Raw genomic sequence first — 16097 nt, forward strand, 5'->3', positions numbered from 1 at the left:
GAAAGCCTCTTCAGCAAATGGTGTTGGGAAAACTGGATATGTATCTGTAGAAGGATGAGAATAGATTCTTCTCTCTCTCCATGCACAAGAATTATATCCAAATGGACTAAAGACCTTAACATCAGACCTGAAACTCTGAAATTGCTAGAGGAAAAAGTAGGGGAAACCCTTCAACATATTGGTCTTGGCAAAGACTTTCTGAATGCAACCCCAATTGCTCAGGCAATAAAACCACAGATTAATCACTGGGACCTCATAAAATTACAAAGATTTTGCACTGCAAAGGACACTGTGAATAAAGCAAAGAGGCAACCTACAGAATGGGAAAAAATCTTTGCCAGCTATATATCTGATAGAGGATTAATATCTAAGATATACAAAGAACTCAAAAAGTTAAATAATAAGGAATCAAACAAGCCAATCAAAAAATGGGCTATGGAGCTAAGTAGAGAATTCTCAAAAGAAGAAATACAGATGGCATGTAAGCATCTAAAAAATGTCCTACATCCCTAGTCATCAGGGGAATGCAGATTAAAAGTACATGAGATTAAATCTCACTCCTGTCAGATTGGCTACCATCATGAGAACAAATGATCAGAAATGCTGGTGGGAATGTGGAAAAAGAGGAACCCTTATACACTGTTGATGGGAATGCAATCTGGTCCAGCCATTGTGGAAATCAGTGTGGAGGTTCCTAAGATAGCTAAAAACTGATCTACCATATGACCCAACTATAGCACTCATAGGCATATATCCTAAGGACTCATCTCATTTCCTTAGAAGTACATGCTCAACCATGTTTATTGCTGCTCAATTCATAAAACTTGGAAATGCAACCAGCCTAGTTGTCCCTCAACTGATGAGTGGATAATGAAGATGTGGCACATTTATACAATGGAGTTCTACTCAGCAGTAAAGAAAAATGAAGTTATGAAATTTGCAGGAAATGGATGGATCTGAAAAGGATTATACTAAGTGAGGTAACCCAGGCCTAGAAAGCCACATCTAGCGTGTTCTTCTTCATATGTGTATCCTAGCTACAGATGATTGGGCTTCTGTATGAGAAGGAAAAAACTCAGTAGCAGAGACCATAAAGTTAAAAAGGAGATATAAAGGGAAGAAAAAGGAAGTGAGGAGGGTACCTAATAAGTTGGTATTGTATATATGTAAGTAGAAGAATAGATAAATGGGGGTGAAAAGGCCCAAAGTGAGATCAGGGGAAGAGATTGAGTAAAGGAAAGGTGGAGGGAGGGCTAATCAAAATCTAAAAGGATGAAAATAAATCATATTGAATCCTCTGGTTTCAGACAAAGGAACATTCAGGAGCCATAGATTGTTGTTAGAATATTTTCAGTGCCAGGGATGGGATACCTCCCATGAGTTGTTGGCCATGGAGGTTCCTGATTCCCCTAAAACATTACAGGCCATTGCCGAGGCCCTTTGTTTCCCACCAGGAATCAATGGTAAGACCCTATTGCTGAAGACTCCACATACTCAGGCTGCAAGGCCACTGAGAAATCCTGCTGTAACTGAGCTGATAACCTCCTCCATATAGACCAGCTGACAGAAATCTGGAAGAAGCCCTTCTACATGCAGTTCAATGGGAGAAAGAGATACCACCAGTGAAGATACTCAACAGTGGACACTGTAAGTCTTATAATTGGTCAGCCAGGCCAAATGAGCCAACAGGTGCAATAGTGGCAGGTCTGTCATGGTGGAAACCAACTGCCCTCCAATTGGACTGTAAGCCAGGTCAGTGGGGTGGGAATACATCCCTGATACTGAAAACTTAAAACAGGGTTAGCCATGAGCCCTAGTTGTATAACATCTGATGATGTCTGGATAAGTGTATATGCTATGCTTATCAAACTGCCCAGTAAGCACTTCTCTTAATATTGTACACTTATATTAACTCTACTCTCACTTTGAGCAGAGAATCTTCTTTTTTCAGATGGCAGTGACCTTGGGATGACTCAGAAGGTATCATAGTGCTAGAAAGAAGTGACTGGAGTACTGAGTAACATCTCAATCAAAATTTCCAAGGCTCAGGGTCTAATGTGGAAGAGGTGGTGGAAAGAATGTAAGAGCCAAAGGAAGGGTAGGACTCCTTACAACATGCTCCTCAAGACACAAAATTGCCTGGATATCCATGACCTCATAGTGCCTGACACTACCTACACAAGACCATCATAAGAGGAGGAAAAGATCATGACATCAAAATAAAAGAGAGGCTGATTGAGATGGGGAGGGGATATGATGGAGAATGGAATTTCAAAGGGGGAAGTAGTGGGGAGGAGTGAGGGTATGACTATGGGTTATTTTTTATAATCATGGAAAATGTTTTAAAAAATTGAAACTGAGAAAAACTAAAATAAAATAAGATTAAAAAAAGAAAAATACTATTTAAATAGATGTGGGGAGAGGGTAGTAAAAAAAAATACAGTTTCCACAGAAATTAATGCATGAATACACCAATCACTGTAAGACAGTTTTGCAAAACAAGTAAATATATAAATACATAAATAAATAAATAAAAATACTTAGTTGTGATGTAACACAGTAAAAATAATGTTGTAGAAAAGGAGGTGCTCCTCATGGGTAAAGTATTTGCCTGGTATGGATGACTTCCTTGGTTTGTTCCAAGTTGCTGAAAAAAAAGTTACAACAAGAATAATAATTTCTAAAACGTGATTTGGAGACATCTCAGGACAGTACTGTAAATGTTTTGTTACATTCATTGAGCAATTTTAGAAAAAGTAATAAAGAAGCCTAAAAGATTTTCATAATTATGTGTGAATAAAAGAATAATAACCAAAACAATAAATTTCCCTTAAGAGATGTAAGCTACTGAGTAATGGTTAGATAAGTATTGGCTCAAGCAGAGATGATGTGAAATCCCCAAAGGGAAGGGCATACCAAAGTAAAGTACTGAATCTCTGAGGATTTAAGGACATATCATGGCACAGCATGTAAACACAATCACCTCATTTCCTTCTTCTATCTGGTATCTGTATCTGGGGAGAGTCTGAGACGTCTTCTACCTTGCTCAAGACCACAAGTTATGTAAGTAAACTCTGTGAAATCTTTTTGCATCTCATCTAGTAACAACAGTGTTACTAAGAATTGCTGTTTATTTTGTGAGAGGTTTTAGAGGATTCAGAAATATCATCATAAATTATGACCAGTAGTTTAGAAATATTTGTGGGGAATATGAGCAATTAATTTTTGGGTTATAGTCTCTTAGAATCAATGAAATCAAAGCTTCATAGACTGACCTTTCATCATGAGGTAAGTAATAAATAATAATGATACTAAAGCAACATTATTTACACACCGAAGGAGGATAAGGTTTGAAATCTATACTAATGCATTACTTTGTTTTTAATACCTCTATTGCATTATCTCTAAAATTAAAACCTGATAAATATGAGGTAGTTGATGTGAAATTATCAATAGTGTTGGTATGTTACATATGCCTCCCTTCTACACAGGCTTGCTTTTCTGTGTCTTGGGCATGTTTGCAAATAGTAAGACAATTTTAACATGCACTTCATTAGCAAATTTAAGTATACCACTGCATCAATAATTGTTGTTAGCTCATTGAACACTAGATTTCCACCACACGATCATGTTTCTCACTTCAATATTTCTAAGCATAAAATGTTTATATATTTAAAATTAATCTGTACCATTTTCCTTATTTGTATAAGTAATGTACCATCATTTGAAACTTCTTTGGCAAGCATACATGATATTTTTCTCACACTGGCACCAGTAACCATTATCTTATTCTCTACTTATATGAGTATAATTGTTTCAGATTAAACAAATTGTGGAGAGACTATGCCACATTTCCCTTCCAGCTGTTTGCTTTTATGTTTGCATCAAAGCTTCATGTTTAACTGAAGGCCAAGTATCTAAGATGTGCCTCTTTCTTTCCATTTTGTGCAATAAAATTTAAATTGCCACTAATTATGCATGAATAAAAGAAAAATAATCGAAACAATAAATTTCCTTTAAGAGATGTAAGGAGGGCTGGAGAGATGGCTTAGCGGTTAAGCGCTTGCCTGTGAAGCCTAAGGACCCCGGTTCGAGGCTCGGTTCCCCAGGCCCCACGTTAGCTAGATGCACAAGGGGGCGCACGCGTCTGGAGTTCGTTTGCAGTGGCTGGAAGCCCTGGCTCGCCCATTCTCTCTCTCTCCCTCTATCTGTCTTTCTCTCTGTGTCTGTCACTCTCAAATAAATAAATAAATAATGAACAAAAATATTTAAAAAAAAAAGAGATGTAAGGAATGTCCTGGAATTGGGACAGAAGATGTTGAGTCAGTGAATGCAGTGTTTGCAGTATCTTCATTATGAAGTTTCATGTTCGTGGAAAGACCTCACATTCCTCTAGGAGATGAGTTTTGTTGTGACAGGGCAATGACCTAATGATTTCCAGAATTTAGTTCTTTTATTTTGTATTGAAACCAGTGTTCATGATTCTAGCTACTCCAGAGTCAACCTGGAAGGAGCTGTGTTAGAAGCATAGTGCTAAATATTCTACCTGGATCAGGGAATGATTGAAGTAATGAATAAAGTTCAAGCTTAAAAAAAAAAACAAAAAACAATATTCCTATCTGGGGACATTGTGCTTCTCCCTTTTCCATTTATTTTTTCTTGGAAGTCATATAGGATATGGAATTAGCTTGATCATTCATGTCTGATGTTCTTTACTATAGTCAGTTCTCAGACTCTAGTGTGGGAAAGATCATTCCATTCAGTATAAGGCTGGTAAAAAGAGTTAGTGCCATGATTTCAAGCTGTGCGTTTTAGGCATTCCTAGATCTATACTTGTAATTTGTTGTCAGTTTTGCTTTGTTCTTTATTCCCACCATTGTTTTTCCTGTGTTCACAGATTCTCAGAGAAGAATGGCTCTCACAAATGGATCTTGGGTAACTGAATTCATTTTGGTGGGGTTAACAGGCCAACCTGACCTACAAATACCCTTGTTCTTACTCTTCCTAGTGATGTATATGATAACTACATTGGGGAATTTGGCTTTGATAATTTTAATTGTGCTGAATTCTCACCTTCACAATCCTATGTACTTTTTCCTCTTTAACTTGTCCTGCATAGATCTCTTCTACTCTTCTGTGATTACACCCAAAATGCTGATGAACTTCATGCTAAAAAAGAATATTATCTCTTACATAGGGTGTATGACCCAACTCTATTTCTTTTGTTTTTTTGTTATTACTGAATGTTATGTACTGACAGTAATGGCCTATGATCGCTATGTAGCTATCTGCAATCCACTGTTGTATAATATTGCCTTGTCCCCTAAGGTTTGTTCCTGCCTCATGCTTAGTTCATACTTGATGGGATTTTTGGATGCCATGATCCATACTGGATGTGTCCTAAGACTGACCTTCTGTGATGGGAACATTGTCAACCACTATTTCTGTGATGTCCTCCCTTTACTTCAGCTCTCCTGCACCAGTACTTATGTTAATGAGATAGAGATTTTCATTGTAGGGGGCAAAGACATCATTGTACCAACTTTCATTGTCTTCACCTCTTATGGTTTCATCCTCTCCAGCATCCTCAAAATAAGGTCCACTGAGGGCAGGTCCAAAGCTTTCAGTACCTGCAGCTCCCACATCATTGCTGTGTCTCTGTTCTTTGGTTCATGTGCATTTATGTATCTCAAACCCTCCTCAGCTGGCTCTATGGATGAGGGAAAAGTCTCTTCTGTCTTTTATAACATTGTGGTTCCTATGCTGAACCCTTTGATCTACAGCTTGAGGAACAAGGATGTTAAACTTGCCTTGAAAAGAACTCTGAAGAGATGGAAGATTTCATGAGTAACTTAATATCTTTGTTCTCTTATTTATGGCACCAAGAGTTAATGTGCTAATCTTAGTGAGTTATTTATTGCATTTTATTTCTTATCATGGGGAAGGAAATTTAAAAATTGTCTTAGATTATTTTTTATTTCTACACCATGACACCATTTTTTCTATCACTATTTTAGCAGTTTAAGAATAATAGTGTTTGGCTGGAGAGATGGCTTAGCAGTTAAGGCACTTACCTTCAAAGCATATATATCCACGTTTGACTCTTCAAATCCTACATAAGCCAGATGCACAAGGTGGCACATGCATGCAAGGTACCACATGTGCACAAGGTGCTGCATGTGCCTGGAGTTTGATTAGAGTGGCTTGATGCCCTAGCATGCCAATTCGCTCTCTTTCTCTCATATAAAAAGAAGACCAATCTGTTTTGCTCACTTCCAAAAAAAAAAAAAAAGAATAATAGTGTTAATGAATTCTACTTTACATTTTCATTATTAATTTTATCCTATAAATAATTATTCACTTTTCAATGACTAAATAAACTGTCAATTCGTTGTCAAAATACGACTTAGAAGTACAGTTTTGCCATTAATTTGAAGCATTAGTCAGACAGTTGTTGTTCTTGTCTTCCATCCTCTGGAGTGAAACAAGATGTGATATAAAATGCCAGTGTTTAGTGATCCAGTCCCATCTTTATTGGGTATTAAATACTACTCACACTCCAGGTGTAAATACCATGAGGATTTAATGAACATATTTCTGAAGATGAGGTATATTAACAATTTACTTGATGACATGATGTCACATAGCTCTTTAATTATTTATTTGAGAGAGAATATATATATGTATATATGCATATATATGTGTATATGCATATATATGTGTATATGCATATATATGTATATATTCATATATATATATATATATGGAGAGAGAGAAAATGGGTACACCAGGGACTCCAGCTAATGCAAATGAACTCCAGACCCATGTGTCACTTTGTGCATCTGCCTAATGTGGGTACTGGGGAATCAAACCTGGGTCCTTTTGCTTCACAGGCAAGTGCTTTAGCTGCTAAGACATCTTTCCAGTCCTCATATAGATCTTTAAATAAAAGTCTGATATAATCTCTTTGTCTTTTTCATTTTATCGCTCTTACTAGAATGTTGTTTACTCATCATGTTAATATTATTTCACTATAACAAAATGTCAAGTAACATTTCTACCTTGGATTGTGACTATTATTTGATCCTGGATAAAACATGAAGTCATCTATGTTTTTTATACATTAAATGCTATTTTTCAGGGATGCCCATGCATGACAGGATATCTGCATTACAGATTGTATTAGGTTAAAAACTGCTATTATTTGCAAATAAATTTGAAATGTTTTCAGAGCTTTTAGTTCAGAAAATAGGGTCTTTGAAGATAATGTAACTCATATGTCAGGACCCAAGGAGACACATTATAGACAGATTATATTTGTTAGCTTTTCTCTGACACATCAATTCACTGTTTATTTGATTGAGGAGTTAATAATTTTCATTCAATATGTTCACTGATAAAGATTAACTTCTTTAATTTTAATAATTTTTTTGTTGTTTGCAGTACTTTTTTTCCTTACTAATGATTACCATCTTCTGGACTGGAGAGATGACTTAGTGGTTAAGTAGCTTGCCTGTGAAATTTAAGGACCCATGCTCTACTCTCCAGGTCCAATGTAACTTAGATGCACAAGGTAGCACATACACGCAAGGTGGCACACAAGTCTTGAGTTCAATTACATTGGCTGCAGGCCCCGGAATGCCAATTCTCTTTCCTTGTTTTTTTCTCTCTCTCTCATAAAAAAGGCCAGTCTGTTGGGCTTGCCTCAAAAAAAGGCTATCTTTCTTTTTAGATTGTTTCTTTTGTAGAATTAATGTGTCTTGAACCTTTTTCAAGTCATTTATTCAACTGCTATAGAATTTGGCTTTGTGATTACCATGAGACTTAACACTAATATTATACTGAAATCTATTTCAATAAAATTACTATTTCACTTTGACTTAATTCATATCTATTACTGTTGTGATGTCCAACTGCCCATTAAAGAAAATAATCTGAGTATGTTCCTAAAGCGGTCTTAATGTTACAAGCTAAAATTTTGCATATGATAAATGAAATCATCATTGAGTTATATGGTGTGGGATTTATTTAAATGTGTTATTAAAAAGAAAGATTTCACAGTTGGTTAAATGCTTCCCTCACAAGCACGAGGACCTAAATCGAGTCATGGAACCCACATAAATAGCTATGCATGTTGAGGTGTGTCTATAATCTCAGTGTTGTGTAAGTGGAGACAGAAAGCTCACTGGAAACACTTTAACTGAAGAAGTCATCCCAAAGCCAATGAGATACTCTGTCTCAAAGAGATGAACAGTATTCTTGAAGATGACACTTGAGTTTGTCATCGGACCTCCACATACATGCTTGCATATCCACATTCACAAGAATATAACACTGTTGCATAGAAATTTTCTCCAAATTGAAACTTTCTGTCCTGGGTGGAAGGATGAAATCCCAGGAGACTGGAGAAGTCAACAAGTCTGGAAAAAAGGTCAAAATGCCCTTCCCTGAGGTTATATAAAGGGTAAACAACTACTTGAGATACAATTCTCCTATTGAGCTGCCTGAAAATCATGTAGTATGCTTAAGACTCAGACTAGATGACCCTCCTGCAGGTTATGCAGTGTGCTGGAGAGATGCAGCTACTGTGGTATTCACGTGTGCTGGAGTGAGCTTATTAGTACTGTAGCTATCTTTGAGCCATCTGTTCTTCTTGTAAGCAACCCCTCACCTTGCTTTGTGAGTAATCCTAATAAACTCATTGGTTCATCAAAACTGGTTTTGGTGTAGTCATACTGTGGTTTGTTGTCTGTGACTTACTTGGGATGGATAGGCTTATGTTTTCATGTCTCCAGGGAAAATGTTTCCCCACAATATTTGGTCTCCAACATGAGGCACAGCAGAACCAAATATGAGCTTGGGAGAAGCTATGGTATGCTCTTGGAAATGGATAACAAGGCATGCAACTGTGGCTAAGGGCGGAGCATGCATGGGGGAAATCCTGATATGGCCGCCTTCCCTATAGGGTGTGTAGTGATGCACCTCTGGCAGTGGTGGCGGTTATAAGAATATTGCTAAGAGAAGTAAAACATGTAACTAAGTCTGCACCATCAGGAGAAAGCATGTCTGTGGGAGCAATCCCAATGTGGCTATTTTCCTGTATGAGTAATGTTATATGAGATGGGTCTGCTGCAAGAACATGAGAATACTCTGAAAACCAATGAAGGACTAGAGAGTGGGTAGAAGTCTGTGGTATGGCACATTAAAGGACCAAATTATTGGAAAACTGCTGCAGAGATAGCCTGGAAGTTACTCTGTGAAACAAGGTATGTAGCTGAGGTGAAGATGGCTGCACAGAGATACCATGGTTGTGTAAAGGAGGATTTGCAAAGGGAGAGACATGTGTATAGAAAACTCTCCTTTAGCCTCTGATTTGGCAGGTAAAGTGGATAAAAGAGAAGATAAATTACAGGTGCTGGCTTACCATTTTTTAGGAGTAGCAGGCTGAACAGGAAATAGTACAAATTAGACTGGTGTGTAAGAGCCAAACACTTGGAACCTGTGGAAAGAGTCAGAGGGTGAGGAGAGAGAAAATAAAGTAAAGGTGACAGAAGATGCATTTCAGATCTGAATATTAATAGAGAGGGAGAAAAAAAATCCATGTTTCAGGATATAGACAGAGGTATTTATGATGGTACAGTTCAGGAGACAATAGTAGAAAGGGCATATTTTAAATCTTTACTCCTTGACTTTGGAAAGACTTTTTTTGCTTTTTGTTTTTTTCAAGGTAGGGTCTCACTCTAGCACAGGCTGAACTGGAATTCACTATGGAGTCTCAGGGTGGATTCAAAGTCACTGCAATCCTCCTACCTCTGCCTCCCAATTGCTGGGATTAAAGACATGTGCCATCATGCCAGGCTTGGGAAGACTTTTAAGTAAGATCAATGTAGAAGTCATGTCCATAAAGTGGTAAAAGAATGTAGAGAAGATCAGAGAAGGGCCTAGAAGGTAAAAAAAAAAAAGAAAAAGAAAAAGAAAACCAAAAAGTTTTGCTCAGGTCACTTGAAGGCAAATGTGGTAAGATTGGGGTTGAATTGGAGTTCCTAAATATAAAATTGACAAGACTTCCAGCCAAGATGGCAACTGCCTAGCTGCCCTGCAAATCCCGGGGAAGAAAAGGCAAGAAATTAAGGGTTTTCTGGGTCTTCTTGTCAGTGGGGGCTCAGAAGGGGAGAAATCAGGGAATTGCAGATCCCCTTGTGGGCGGGTAGACCACCCATTTCACCAAATAGCTGTTGCGCCCTCTCACTACCCTGCACCCCATCCTGCACCCTGTCACTGTCCTGCACACCATCCCACAGTGCCCTGACGCCATCGGGCGCCCCAACCCACACCCCACCACACTCCCGCATCCAGTCCTGTGCCCCGTCACCTTCCTGTGCACAGTCCTGCACCCCGTCCCGCATCCTGCCACTGTCCCGCACACAGTCCTGTGCCCCTTCCTGCACCCCCTGCAGTCCCTCGCACCACCGCCATGCCCTGTCCTGCACCCCTCTGCCACACCCCACTGCTGTACCCGGCCGCAGTCCCACTGCCACTGTGGAAGATTACACTGCTCTGCACATTTGCCCAAATTACTGCTCCTGCTGCTGCACATTCAGTGAGTCCACTCCCAGGGCAACTGCCACATAAACCCAGACTGTGTCTCTGGCTTGAGCCAGTTCAGGTGCCTTCCTGGCCAGCCCCCATTCTCCTGAGACAGGGGAGCACAGACTGTTTCCAGGTCCCAGTGTTCCCAACCAGAGTTTGGGCTGCTTCAGGCCTTGGAACCTCAGTCCCCTTCCAAGCTCAAATGCAGGCAGCTTTGGTGCATTACCACTTGAGAATTCAGGCAACTTTGGCACCCCTGTCAGGCAGTAGATAGGTGGCTCTGCCAAGTGGGAGACAAAGCCCAGGCTGCTTGGCAACTGCCCAAGGCTGCCTCAGATTTCCATTGCACTAGAGCACACGCTGATCCACCCACCTACGTGCCCATACACTGTCATGGGCAAACCACAGTGCAAAAGAAATAACATGAAAAATCAAATGCAAGAAAATCCAGTTAGATCACCTAGTCCTACAATGAATTATACATCTAACCAAAACATAGAAGAACCATCAGGATCAGAACATCAAATTGAAGCTATGAGCAATGCAACCCTGACCAATCTACTGATAGAACTTGCAGGAAAGCAACAAAGGACCGACAATCATGTGGATGCTACCATCACTAAGCTAGAACAAATTGATAAGACATTTGAAGGACTTCAAAGAGAATTAATGGATTTGAGGGAGAGTGAAAAAAAAGAGGATCTTAAAAATCAGCTGGCCACTTCCGGGTAAGATGGCGGCATAGGTACCAGGCCCTGGAGGGGAAAAAGACCAAAAAACCTCAGCAAAATAGACACTTTCACTAAAAAGTGAGGTGTATAGGAAACTGAAGCGGCAGCGGAGAAGTAGGAGAGATCCAGAGCATCCAGAGCCCGCACAGGCCAGCAAAAGCGGCCCCGGCAGCTCTGCCAACCGCAGCGGTGGTGGGGCGCACCAGAAAGCTGCCAGACTCGGCTCCAGCTGCAGGAAAAGCCAGGTGTGGGAGCTTACACTCACACCACACTATCCGCAACCCAAGAAATGTGAAGGGAGAGCGGCAGTGAGCAGCGGAGGAGCAGAACGTGAGGAAGAGGAACACGTGGAACAGCCAGAGAACCAGAGCAGCTGCGGCTCCCTGGCCTCCCCCACCGCCTGAGCCCAGCTCCAGTGAACAGAGCAGCGGTCCCGGGACCCAGCCACGCTAACCTGTGCCAACAGTGGGACCCAAGCAGGAGCAGAGTTCGGCAGCAACATCAGCAGCTCCGGAACCGGTACCAGTGGCCCCAGCAACAGCAGACCCAGGAGTGGCAGAAGGGGCAGACCCAGGAGTGGCAACAACAGCAGACCCAGAAGCAGCAGCAGTTCCAGCAGCGGGGGTGCTGATCTGCAGGGCCACAGTTGCCACGCTTGGTTTGCCCCACAGGAAAAGCCAGTGCCCAGCTCCAGAAATCAGAACAGCAGCCCCACGACCCAGGCAGCAACTTGACTGAGACCAAACTCATCCAAAGTAACTGGGTTTGCACCAGGGAAGGGTCTCACTTGGTCACAAGCTGACTGGGATCCCTCAGCAGACCAGAAATCTTAACCTCTGTATTGATAGAGGATCTGGTTGTTATAATAACTACTCTGGCATACATACTTGGGGCTGTATTTGACTGAATGAGTACAGTGTTTAGTTAACTTTTAGAATCTACTGGTGTTTTATTCTACTCCGCCTACTGGAATACTCCCATAGCAGGGAAACTCAACCCCTAGGAGCACCTTTTTAGATACTCTCAGAGTCTTAAGAGCCACATCTAACACCGTAAGCTCCTACCCTGAAAATATATAACATCAAATCAATTGACAAAGCCAAGAATACCCAGCTAGCTAGAAAATCCAAGCATTAACTTAATCTAAGATGCAAAAATATATACATTATAACTCAAGAAACACTAAAAAGCAAAACGATATAAATCCACCTAAAAATATTAATGCATCAGAAATGACCTGCAGTGAGAACGAGTTAGAGGAAATGCCTGAAAAAGATTTCAAAAGAATGATTGTAAATATGTTCAAAGAAGTCAGAGAACAAATCAAAGGAGTCAAAAAGGAACTTAAAGAGGAAATCAAAGGAATCAAAGAAGATGAAGGGCACCAATTTCATGAAATAAAGAAGGTAATACAAGACATAAATAAGGAAATAGAAATAAATAAAGAAAAACCAGTCAGAATTACTAGCAATGAAGAACAGAGTTAATGAAATAAAAAACTCTGTAGAAAATCTCACCAGTAGAATGGATGAAGGAGAGGACAGAATATCTAAGCTAGAAGAACAGGTGGCAGATCTAATACAGGCCAACAAAGAGAAAGACAAACTTATAGAAAAGTATGAGTGGGAATTTCAAGATATTCGGGACACTATGAAAAGATCAAATATTAGAATTCAGGGTATAGTAGAAGGAGAAGAATTTCATTCAAAAGGCATATTAGGTGTCATCAACAAAATCACAGAAGAAAATTTTCCCCAAATTGGGAAAGAGGTACCAATACAGATACAGGAAGCCTTTAGAACCCCAGCCAGACAAAACCTGGAAAGAACGTCTACTTGCCATATGATAATCAAAACCAAACACACACACCAAATAAAAAATATTGAAAGCAGTTAGAGAGAAAAATCAAGTTACCTACAAAAGTAAGCCCATCAGGATTACAGCAGATTATTAAAAACAAACTTTTAAAGCCAGAAAGGCTTGGGGTGATATATTCCAAGTTCTGAAAGATAACAACTGTCAACCAAGGTTACTTTATCCTGCAAAGTTATCCATTCAAATAGACGGAGAAATAAGGACATTCCATGACAAAAGCAGGTTAAAGGAGTATTTGAAGACAAAACCAGCTCTACAGAAAATACTTGATAGAATCCTTCATGCTGAAGAAAAGGAAAAGCACACATATAAGGAACCTAGAAAAAACAAGCAATACTCAAATACTAGTTAACAGAAGAAAGCACAGGTAGAACCAGAACCACGAAAAAAAAAATGGCAAACATAAATACACACCTTTCAATAATATCTCTTAATATCAACAGCCTCAATGCCCCAACGAAAAGACATAGGTTTGCAGACTGGGTTGAAAAGCAGGATCCTACAATTTGTTGTCTCCAAGACACTCACCTTTCTACAAAGGATAGACATTACCTTAGGGTGAAAGGTTGGAAGACGGTGTTTCAAGCAAATGGGCCTAGAAAACAAGCAGGGGTTGCTATCCTAATATCAGACAGGGTAGACTTTAGTCCAACTTTAGTCAAGAAAGATAAGGAAGGTCACTTTATATTCATTAAGGGCACATTCCAACAGGAGGACATTACAAATCTAAACATATAGGCACCTAACATGGGGGCTCCCAAATTCGTCAAACAAACACTATTAGAACTAAGGTCACAGATAACACCAAAAACAGTGGTGGTGGGTGATTTTAACACCCCACTCTCATCAATTGACAGGTCATCCCGGGAAAAAATAAACAGAGAGGCATCTGAACTAAATTAGGTCATAGAAGGAATGGACTTAACAGATATATACAGGACATTTCATCCAAAGGCTGCAGAATATACATTCTTTTCAGCAGCACATGGAACATTCTCTAAAATAGACCATAAATTAGGACACAAAGGAAATCTTAACGAATTCAGGAAAATTGAAATAATTCCTTGCATTCTATCTGACCACAATGGAATTAAACTACAAATCAGTAGCAAGAAAGGCTATAGAGCATACACAAAATCATGGAAACTAAACAATACACTACTAAATGATGAATGGGTCAATGAAGAAATCAAAAAGGAAATCAAAAAATTTATAGAGTCAAATGATAATGAGAACACAACATTCCAAAATCTCTGGGACAGAATGAAGGCAGTTCTAAGAGGCAAATTTATAGCCTTAAGTGCCTATATTAAGCAATTAGAAAGGTCGCAAGTAAACGACCTAATGCTTCGCCTTAAAGCCTTGGAAAAAGAAGAACAAGGCAAACCAAAATCAGTAGAAAGGAAGAAATAATAAAGATTAGGGCAGAAATTAATAAAATAGAAACAAAAAGAACAATCCAAAGAATTAAGGAAACAAAGAGTTGGTTTTTTGAAAGGATAAACAAGATTGATAAACCCTTAGCAAATCTGACCAAAAGAAAGAGAGAGGAGACACAAATTTATAAAATCAGAGATGAACATGGTAACATCACAACAGATTCCAAAGAAATTCAAAAAATCATAGGGACATACTATAAAAGCATATACTCCACAAAGTATGAAAATCTGAAAGAAATGGATGATTTCCGTGATCTATATGACCTACCTAAATTAAATCAAAATGAGATTAATCACTTAAATAGACCTATAACAAACATGGAGATCCGAACAGTTATCAATAATCTCCCAACTAAAAAAAGCCCCAGCCCCGGATGAATTCACTGCTGAATTTTACCAGACTATTAAGGAAGAGCTAACACCATTGTTTCTTAAGCTTTTCCAGGAAATACAAAAAGAAGGAATTCTACCAAACTCCTTTTATGAGGCCAGCATCACCCTGATACCAAAACCAGACAGAGATAGAACAAAAAAAGAAAATTACAGACCAATCTCCCTCATGAACATAGATGCAAAAATTCTCAACAAAATATTGGGAAACAGAATACAAGGATATATCAAAAAGATCATTCACCCTGACCAAGTAGGCTTTATCCCAGAGATGCAGGGATGGTTCTACATATGCAAATCTATAAATGTAATACATTACATAAATGGGTTGAAGGACAAAAATCACATGATCATCTCATTAGATGCAGGGAAAGCATTTGACAAAATCCAACATCCCTTCATGATAAAAGTCCTACAGAGACTGGGAATAGAAGGAACATATCTCAATATAATAAAGGCTATTTATGACAAGCCTACAGCCAACATATTACTAAATGGGGAAAAACTGGAAGCTTTTCCACTAAAATCAGGAACAAGACAAGGGTGTCCACTGTCCCCACTTTTATTTAATACAGTTTTGGAAGTGTTAGCCATAGCAATAAGGCAAGAGACACACATAAAAGGGATACAAATTGGAAAGGAAGAGATCAAGTTATCATTATTTGCAGATGAGATGATTCTATACATAAAGGACCCTAAACACTCTACTAGCAAACTGTTAGAGCTGAAAAAATCCTACAGTAATGTATCAGGATACAAAATAAATACACAGAAATAAGTAGCCTTCATATATGCTAACAACAAACACACAGAGGATGAAATCAGAGAATCACTCCCATTCACAATTGCATCAAAAAATAAATAAATAAATAAAGTACCTTGTAATAAACCTAACCAAGAAAGTAAAGAATCTCTACAATGAGAACTTTAAAACACTCAAGTGAGAAATTGCAGAAGAAACTAGAAAGTTGAGAAACATCCCGTTTTCCTGGATTGGAAGAATCAATATTGTGAAAATGGCAATCTTACCTAAAGCAATCTACACATTTAATGCAATCCCTATCAAAATTCC

The 16097-nt window shown here is 39.0% G+C and overlaps 1 protein-coding gene across 1 annotated transcript; it reads left to right on the forward strand.

The window, feature by feature from the left end:
- Positions 1-4905: 4905 nt before the first annotated feature.
- LOC101600898 (olfactory receptor 145-like) lies at positions 4906-5847 on the forward strand. Its single transcript, XM_012951698.2, has one exon. It carries the CDS (start codon positions 4912-4914, stop codon positions 5845-5847), a length of 936 nt encoding a protein of 311 aa, XP_012807152.1. The 5' UTR covers positions 4906-4911.
- The last annotated feature ends 10250 nt before the right edge of the window (positions 5848-16097 follow it).

Source organism: Jaculus jaculus, chromosome 3 (assembly GCF_020740685.1).
Source record: "Jaculus jaculus isolate mJacJac1 chromosome 3, mJacJac1.mat.Y.cur, whole genome shotgun sequence".
NCBI lineage: Eukaryota > Metazoa > Chordata > Mammalia > Rodentia > Dipodidae > Jaculus > Jaculus jaculus.

Excerpts from the sequence above, each read along its gene's own strand:
- LOC101600898 (XM_012951698.2), top strand. The coding sequence starts at position 4,912 with ATGGCTCTCACAAATGGATCTTGGGTAACTGAATTCATTTTGGTGGGG.